The following is a 10008-nucleotide window of genomic DNA, read 5'->3' as shown; positions in this document are numbered from 1 at the left end:
TAGGGGTACATCCAGAAAGAAATACATTGGCGCAGCGTATCAGAGATACACTACGCTGCCGTACCTTACCTGGCGAATCCTCAGCGATTTCACACCGTAAGTTACGGCGACGTAGTGTATTTCTGGCGGCGGAATTAAAATCGGCGAGTAGGGGGCGGGTTTCATTTAAATGAAGCGCGTCCCCGCGCCGAATGAACTGCGCATGCTCCGTTTTAAAATTTCCCGCCGTGCTTTGCTCAACGTAATTTTTTGAACTTAGACGTGAGTTCCGTCTATCCCTATTCACGGACAACTTACGCAAAAAAAAAAATTCAAATTTCGACGCGGGAACGACGGCCATATTTAACATGGCAAGTCTATCTATACGCCGCAAAATACCAGCTTTAACTATACGCAGGAAAAAGCCGACTACAGACGACGTTAGAAAATGCGACGGCCGCACGTACGTTCGTGGATCGTCGTAAATCGCTAATTTGCATACCCGACACGGAAAATGACGCGAACTCCACCCAGCGGGCGCCGAAGTATTGCATCTAGATCCGAAGGCGTACGGCTTCGTACGCCTGTCGGATTTTACCCAGATGCCGTTGTATCTTGGTTTGAGGATTCAAACTAAAGATACGACGCGGGTAATTTGAAAGTACGCCGGTGTATCAGTAGATACGCCGGCGTGCTTCGTCTGTGGATCTGCCCCTATCTGTGTAATGTGCCTGATCAATATACGCAATAAGCGTATATTGATTGGTTTGCGCAAACGTTTTTGGCCCAGATTCACAGAGTGTGGGTGCAAATTACGCCGGCGTAGCGCAAACGCTGTATGCGTAGCGCGGAGAGGCAAGCATTGCATTCAGCAAGCTATTGCTTCCAACGCTGTGTCAGCGTGGCGTAGGTTTCGAGGGCGTAGGCCGGCGTAGGTGGAAGTGGGTGTGACCCCATGCAAATGATGGTCCGAGCGTGGTGCATTGTTTTACGCCCGGCGTATCATGAACTGCGCATGCGCCGTGACGTGGACGCATGCACAGCACCCCTCTGCGCCTGCTTACAACTACGCCGGCACAACCGCCTAAGATACGCCAGCCCACCATGTACGCCGAGACCATAAGTATGCCCGCTTGTGTTCCCTGGTGCAGACATACTTTTGTGACCTGTGCCAACATGTCAGATAGTGAGTTTAACAGGGAGAAGAGGAAGAAGAATTTCTCTACGGATGAGAGGGCGATCCTGACCTCGGCCATTGCCAAGTACGATACGTACCTCCATGGCGCACAGAGTGGGAGGACCAGCAAGGCCAGGAAGATAGAGATCCTTCAGAAGGTGACCCTGGAATCAACACCCTTGGCCATGAAACCAGGACTTGGAAGGAGGTCCAAAAAAAATCAACGACATGCGTCGGCGTGTCAGGGAGAAGCTGGCTAAGATCAAAAGGCACCTCAGGGGCACGGGAGGCGGGTCAGCCAGTACTGTAAAGCTGACAGCTGAGGAGGAGGTCATCGCCAGCTGCCTGGAGCAGGAGCAGGTGGAGGGCCTGGAGGGATTTGACTCCAGCGAACAGGACTTGAGGAGAGGTAAGTGTGTTTCATCCCCCATCCGGTGTGGAGCATGTGAGGGGGTGCAAGGGAACATGTGACAAGTGTGTGGGTCCACCAACATGTGAATGTTGTGTGTCATCCACAGATGTGTTGGAGGGAGCTGGGCCATCTTCTGCTGCTGGACGACCCACTCAGTCTGACCCCCTGGGAAGCCACGAATCAACGGTGGAGGGGAGTGCCCACACATCTGCTCTTGAGGTCGTTGTGGAGGAGCAGGTGGACATCCGACAGGAGGAATGCCTGTACCTTGATGAGGATACCATCTTTGCTGGACCCTCCGAGACGGTAGACCTCCTGATGACCTCGACGCCCATCAGGGGAACCCCCCGAGGGCTACCCCGTCCAGAGGAACCCCTTCAAGGGCTACCCCGGCCAGAGGAACCCCCCCGAGGGCCACCCCGTCCAGACGGACACAACCGTCTACATCTCCTAGGAAGGCTCTGACCAAGACCAGGGGTGTAGCCGGATCCATCCAAGAAGGGCTGGAGAGGGAACAGGCACGCCAGACACGCCACATGGCAGAAATAGCCAGCGACCTCCACCGTGTGGCTAACAGCCTGTCCTCCTTTGTCGGGTCCTCGGCAAAGACACAGGCTGAGTGCACAGTGGCTGTGCAGGGCACCGCAGCCGCAATGCAGCAGTGCCTCAACCAACAGGCTGACCATACCCTGGCCATCTCTGATTGCCTGCAGGAGGTGAATGCCAATTGCGCAGCCATGGCCACATGCCTCTGTGACCAGTCACAGACCCTGGATGCCATGCATCAACATATGGTAGCAGGGGGTCCTTCCACATCTGGAGACCAGGGATCGGACGTGCAGGCCACCCAGGAACGGTACACCACAGCAATTGGGGAGCTGCAGGTAACAGCAGCAGGGATTGTGGCGCGGGTGAGGAGCCTGGGCGTGATAGTGCAGGCCAACACTTTCGCCATCCAGTCCGAGGGTCGCCTACTGCGCCAGCACAATGCCCGGCAGCGGCAGTTGCAGGCGGAGACAAATGGCATGCTGACCCGCATTGCCATTGCCTTGGAGGGAATGCAGGCAACATCTGCCATCAGCTCCAGGAGCGACAGCCCAGGGGATGAACCTCCACGTGATGCCCCACCCCCCCCCACCCGAGTCGTTGCCAGGACAACTGAGGAGCAGAACCCTGGGCACAAGGTCTGGCCCGCGAGAGGGCAAATGACTGTCCTGAGGACAACGATTGCAGCTCAGAGTCTGAGCGTTTTTCTTTATTTTGGTGACGTGCATAGATGCATGTGCCGTGCACCTGTAAGGGCATGCCATGTCGGTCGATGGCATGATCCCAATTTTATTTTATTTTTTCCCGGATGTCACAGCACCATCAGACTGCACACGGTCAGGAGTGCAGAAGTGGTGACTGGACACCAGTTTGCAGGGGCAGGGTTTGCCCGGTGATGCTACGATGTGACTGGTGTGTGAGTGTGTGTATGTGTGTGTGGCCAACGTGTGACATTTCTGCCAGCAAGACGTGTCACCTTGGATCGTCGGGGAGAGGTTATCCCCACGACCGTGTGAATGTGGTATGAATGGACAGAAACATCATTGGTGCCTTGGCGTGGCGTTGCTGCTCCCAAGTCCCACACGGTGGACTTGGGCTAAACCAATGTGAGGTGGATGTGGTGTGTGTGAGCTAGGGACCACAGTGGTGTGCATGCGTGCATTGTCCGTGTGCCATGATGAATGTGTGTGTTTAACGTGCAAAGATGCGTTCCACGACCGCTGTTCCTTCAGCAGATGGGGTAGCCTCGGGCAGGGGGGACTGTGTGGTTCGGGGGTCATCACATATGTCAATCTCCAGGCCCTTTCTCATGGCGTAGTTGTGCAGCACGCAACATGCACTGATGATCTGGCACACAAAGTTTGGGGAATACAACAGGGCCCCCCCGGACTTATCCAGGCATCGGAAACTGGACTTCAGGATGCCAAATGTGCGCTCCACCACTGCACGGGTGCGTATGTGTGCAGCATTGTATCTTCTCTCGCCTCTGGGTTCGGGTTTCCGGTATGGAGTCAGGAGATGGGGCCCAAGTGCATATGCCGAGTCACCTGGAAGGGAAAAGACAGGAGGATGTTAGCCGTGCATGTGCCCCTCGTGATGTCTGCATCATGGGGTCGGACAGTCATGCCTGACACCCATGTCACTCACCAACCAGCCAGCTGTCCCTGTACATGTTCTGTTTGAATTCCGTTGGGATGGTGCTTTGACGGTATATGTAGCTGTCGTGGCTGGCCCCGGGTGTTTGGCACGGACGTGCCATATGAGGCATTGGGCATCAGCTATCATCTGTACGTTGATGGAATGCCACTGCTTACGATTGCGGTATATGTGCTTTGTGGCGCGGGGCCACATGTGTGCAATCAATGGCCCAGACGGTGCGTGGGAATCCGGCAATGCTGTAGAAATCCTGCATTGCCTTCTGCCGCAGGTGCTCATGGGTGGGTCTGATGATGTGGTGGGACATGCGTGTGAGGATTGCGGGGACAACCTGGTGCACGCATCTGCTCATGGTGGATTGTGACATCCCAGACACGACTCCACTTGTACAAAATACTTACCGTGTATGTTATCAAATTCCTTGAGTGTCTACTTTCCAAAAAAGGGGTCATTTGGGGGGGGTGATGTTTGCATCTATCCTGGAATATTAGGGCCTCCAAAACTGTGCTAGGTAGTCATGAGATAAAGTGAGGGAATTACACCCTTTGAAAGCCTGAAGGTGGTCATTGGTTTTTGGCCTCCGTATGTGGCTAGGCTGACAAAGGCCTTTCACATGTTATATCCCCATACTCGGAAGCTGTAGCAGATTGTGTTTTGGGGTGTAATTCCACATATACCCATGACTTGTGTAAGAATTATCTCATTAAAGTGACAACTTTGTGTAAAGAAAAAAAAAGATTTATTTTTAAGAACTTGTGGCAAAAAAAAAAAAAAATTTCCATGCACTCAACATGCCTCTCAGCAAAAAAATTGGGGTATCTACTTTCCAAATAAGGGGTAATTTGGGGGGGGGGGGTTGTACTATCCTGGCATTTCTGGGCCTCCAAAACTACGATAGGTAGTCAGGAAATGAAGTGAGTGAATTACACCCTATGAAAGCCTGAAGGTGGTCATTGTTTTTTGGCCCCAGCATGTGGCTAGACTGACAAAAAGTCTCTCACATGTGGTATCCCCATACTCGGGAACTGTAGCAGAATGTGTTTTGGGGTGTAATTCCACATATACACATAGGCCCAGATTCACGTAGGGCGGCGTAAGTGTGGGCGGGCGTAGCGTATCGTATTTACGCTACGCCGCCGCAACTTAGAGAGGCAAGTGCTGTATTCACAAAGCACTTGCGCCCTAAGTAACGGCGGCGTAGCGTAAATGTTCCTTGTGAAGAGGTGGGCGTGTTTTATGTAAATAAAACATGACCCCACGTAAATGACGTTTTGAACGAACGGCGCATGCGCCGTCCGTGGACGCATCCCAGTGCGCATGCGTCGGATAGAATGCCTAAGATACGTCAAACACTGCCTACGACGTGAACGTAACTTACGCACAGCCCTATTCGCGTACGACTTACGCAAACGACGTAAAAAGATACGCTTGTTCCGACGTCCATACTTTGCATGGGCTGCGCCACCTAGAGACCTGCTTTATCTTTACACCAGCGTATGTCTTACGTAAACGGCGTAACTAATTGTGACGGGCGTACGTACGTTCGTGAATCGGCGTATCTTGCTCATTTACATATTCGACGCGGAAATCAAGGAAGCGCCACCTAGCGGCCAGCGTAATTATTGCACCCCAAGATACGACGGCGTAGGAGACTTACGCCGCTCGTATATTGGCCAAATCTATGCGTAACTGATTCTATGAATCAGGCGCATAGATACGCCGGCGCCAATTCGGACTTACGACGGCGTATCTGGAGATACGCCGGCGTAAGTCTTTGTGAATCCGGGCCATAGTATGTGTGAGAAAACTGATTTCAATTGACAACTTTGTGTAAAAAAAAAAAAATATGTAATTTTCCAAGAACTGGTGACAAAAAAAGAAATCTTCCATTCACTCAACATGCCTCTCAGAAAATACCTTGATGTATCTACTTTCCAAAAAACTGTCATTTGGGGCGAGGAGGGTATTTGTACTATCCTGGTATTTCTGGGCCTCCAAAACTGTGATAGGTAGTCAGGAAATGAAGCGATGGAATTACACCCTTGGAAAGCCTGAAGGTGGTCATTGGTTTTTGGACACCGTATGTAACTAGCAGTGCCGGCCCAAGACATTGTGCTGCCTGGGACCAAGAATAAAATGCAGCCCCCCCCAGAAAAAAAATTATGCCAACCAAAAGGCCCCCACATTTATTATTTGATATCATGATAACTAAAGGGGACCCGTCATGGCTCTATACATGTATAAATGAGTATAAAGAGGACCTGTCATTGCTCTATACATGTATAGGAGTATAAAGAGGACCTGTCATGGCTCTATACATGTATATAGGAGTATAAAGAGGACCTGTCATGGCTCTATACATGTATATAGAGGACCTGTCATTACTCTTTACATGTAAAGGAATATCAAGAGGACCTGTCATGGCTCTATAAATGTATATAGACCTATAAAGAGTACTTGACCTGGCTCTATACATGTATAAAGGAGTATAACGAGGGCCTGTCATGGCTCTATAGATGTATAAAGAGAACCTGTCATGGCTCTATACATGTATAAAGAAGTATAAAGAGGACCTGTCATGGCTCTATACATGTATATAGAGGACCTGTCGAGACTCTTTACATGTAAAGGAATATAAAGAGGACCTGCCATGGCTCTATAAATGTATATAGGAGTATAAAGAGGCCCTGTCATGGCTCTATACATGTATAAAGGAGTATAACGAGGGCCTGTCATGGCTCTATAGATGTATAAAGAGGACCTGTCATGGCTCTATACATGTATAAAGGAGTATAACGAGGGCCTGTCATGGCTCTATAGATGTATAAAGAGGGCCTGTCATGGCTCTATACATGCATATAGGCGTATAAAAGGACCTGCTATGGCTCTATACATGTATCCAGGAGTATAAAGGGACCTGTGAATTGCCGGCAGCCACAATGTCTTTTGCACAAACGAATCAATGTACGCTAATTGTGTTTTTTTTTTTTTTTTTTGGTACCAAAAATATGTAGAAGAATACATATTGGCCTAAACTGAAGAAAATAGTTTTTTTTTCTAAATTTTGGGGATATTTATTATAGCAAAAAGTTAAAAAATATATATATTTATAGCACAAAAAATAAAAACCGCAGAGGTGATCAAATATCACCAAAAGAAAGCTCTATTTGTGGGAAAAAAAGGACATCAATTTTATTTGGGTGGCGGAACGGGCTGGCGGGCATCAGTATGCTGCCCCCCTAAAAGTGCTGCCTGGTACCCATGGTACCACCTGGTCCCATCATAGGGCCGGCCCTGGTAACTAGGCCCCCAAAAAGTCTCACACATGTGGTATCCCCATGCTTGGGAGAAGTAGCAAAATGTGTTTTGGAGTGTGATTCCACATATAACCATGGTGTGTGTGTGAGATATATACAGTAAAACCTTGGATTGCGAGCACAATTTGTTTCAGAAACATGCTTGTAATCCAAAGCCATTTTTTTGCGTCATGTCACACCTGAGTATAAAAGAGAAGAGAGTCGCCTCTAAGTGTAGCAATAAGTTCCTAAATGTTGTACCCAATAAATGTAACCAGATTTCTACACTTAGAGGCTCCTTTCTTCTCTTTTATACTCAGGTGTGACATGACACTACCTTTATATCAAGACATCGCTTGTATATAAAGTCACAATGTATTAAAACATTTTGCTTGTCTTGCAAAACGCTCTCAAACCAAGGTTTACTGTAAATGATCTGCCCCATGCTCACTGGTCAATTGCAGGTATAGCTGTACAGTAGCTATGCCTAATGCCACGCCCTCCTGTCAGCACATCACCGCCCCCTGCACAGTGACAGCCGCGCCTAGCAAGTTATTCGCCAGCTTGCCACTGAAGTGGGCGGTGATAAATTGCCACCATAGCAACCCCGGCTGGCGACGCTCCCCTTTTGCCCTGAACAAAGATGGGCCCGGGCGACTTGCGTCTCTCGGTCACGTGACCGGCGCCACCACCGGTGCGGGTATTCTGCACGGTATACCCCCCCTAATCTACCGGAAGGGAAGCGTGCTGCAGCCGGAGGGCCTCGGCTCCTGGGCGCACTGTACCCGGTGTGTGCAGGACGGGGGATGCCCTCATGTCGCAGGCGGCGGTGGTGGTGCAGGGCGGGAAGGAGAAGAAGGTGGGGAAGAAGCTGTTCTGGCGGCGGGGGGGATTTGTCAGCCGCTTCCTGCGGACTCTCAGCACCTTATCCCACCTGAGCAGCGAGCAGGAGGCCGAGACCCCCAACCGGGACAAAGCATCCCCCTGCCGAGAGCCTCAACCCGACCCCCCCAGTGATGGCAGCTCGTCCATCGCCCTCACTGCCCCGGCCAGTCCCCGAACCCCCGGCCTGTCCGGCCTCAAGAATCACGGCAATACCTGCTTCATGAACGCCGTGCTGCAGTGCCTCAGCAACACCGACCTGTTCGCCGAGTTCCTGGGCTTAGAGCAATACAATGAGGGCAGCCCGCTCCCCAGTCCCGGGACACTAGACCGAGGAGAGGTCACCGAACAGCTGGCCAAGCTACTGAGATCCCTCTGGACCCTGGAGTACACCCCCCAACACAGCCGGGACTTCAAGGTGATATACCCCCCCCCCATCATACAACCCCCCCCCCATCATTACACCCCCCAACACAGCCGGGACTTCAAGGTGATATACCCCCCCCCCATCATACAACCCCCCCCCCCCCATCATTACACCCCCCAACACAGCCGGGACTTCAAGGTGATATACCCCCCCCCCCCCATCACCATCATTACACCCCCCAACACAGCCGGGACTTCAAGGTGATATCCCCCCCCCCATCACCATCATTACACCCCCCAACACAGCCGGGACTTCAAGGTGATATACCCCCCAATCATCATCCAATACAACCCCCCCACCCATATCATCATTACACCCCCAACACAGCCGGGACTTCAAGGTGATATACCCCCATCATACAACCCCCCCCCCCCCCCATCACCATTGTTACACAGCCGGGACTTCAAGGTGATATACCCCCCCCCATCACCATCATTACACCCCCCAACACAGCCGGGACTTCAAGGTGATATCCCCCCCCCCCATTACCATCATTACACCCCCAACACAGCCGGGACTTCAAGGTGATATACCCCCCCCCCCCCCATCATCAAATACAACCCCCCCACCCATATCATCATTACACCCCCAACACAGCCGGGACTTCAAGGTGATATACCCCCATCATACAACCCCCCCCATCACCATTGTTACACAGCCGGGACTTCAAGGTGATATACCCCCCCCCCCATCACCATCATTACACCCCCCAACACAGCCGGGACTTCAAGTTGATCCCCCCCCCCCCATTACCATCATTACACCCCCAACACAGCCGGGACTTCAAGGTGATATACCCCCCCCCCCCCCCCATCATCATCAAATACAACCCCCCAATATCATCATTACACCCCCAACACAGCCGGGACTTCAAGGTGATATACCCCCATCATACAACCCCCCCCCCCCCATCACCATTGTTACACAGCCGGGACTTCAAGGTGATATACCCCCCCCCCCCATCATCATCCAATACAACCCCCCCATCATCATCCAATACAACACCCCCCCCCAACACAGCCGGCACTTCAAGGTGATATACACCCATCATACAACCCCCCCTCCTAATCATCATACAACACCCCCCCATCACCATCATTGCACCCCCCAACACAGCCGTGACTTATCATCCCCCCTTATCATTATCATCCAATACAACCCCCAACACAGCCGGGACTTCAAGGTGCTATACCCCCCCCCCCATCATCATTCAACATCCCCCAACACAGCCGGGACTTCAAGGTGATATATTCCCCCCCCCCCCCCCATCATCATCATCATCATCCAATACAACTCCCCCCCCCCCCCATATCATCATTCAACATCCCCCAACACAGCCGGGACTTCAAGGTGATATATTCCCGCCCATCATCATCATCCAATACAACCCCCCCATATCATCATTACACCACCCAACACAGCCGGGACTTCAAGGCGATATACCCCCCCAAAACAGCTGGGACTTCAAGGTGATATACCCCCCCTCCCCATCATCCTATACAACACCTCACATCATTACACCCCCCCCCAACACAGCTGGGACTTGAAGGTTATATACCCCCCTTCATTATGCAGTACACCCCCCCCCCCCCCACACATCATCCAATATTACACCCCCCAATCACAGCTGGAA

The 10008-nt window shown here is 51.6% G+C and overlaps 1 protein-coding gene across 2 annotated transcripts in view; it reads left to right on the top strand.

The window, feature by feature from the left end:
* Positions 1–7689: 7689 nt before the first annotated feature.
* The window catches only part of USP31 (ubiquitin specific peptidase 31), a 116719-nt gene continuing 114400 nt past the window's right edge, over positions 7690–10008 (top strand). The window contains exon 1 of one of the 2 annotated variants that reach the window (XM_040356661.1): positions 7690–8366. In XM_040356661.1, the coding sequence (XP_040212595.1) occupies positions 7881–8366 (486 nt within the window). In that variant the 5' untranslated portion in view covers positions 7690–7880. The remainder of the gene's footprint in view (positions 8367–10008) is intronic. The other variant, XM_040356662.1, reaches the window with a different exon arrangement.

Source organism: Rana temporaria, chromosome 6 (assembly GCF_905171775.1).
Source record: "Rana temporaria chromosome 6, aRanTem1.1, whole genome shotgun sequence".
NCBI classification, from domain to species: Eukaryota; Metazoa; Chordata; class Amphibia; order Anura; family Ranidae; genus Rana; species Rana temporaria.
Note: the sequence above shows the minus strand (reverse complement) of the source record. Positions and strands in the feature narration are given on the sequence as shown.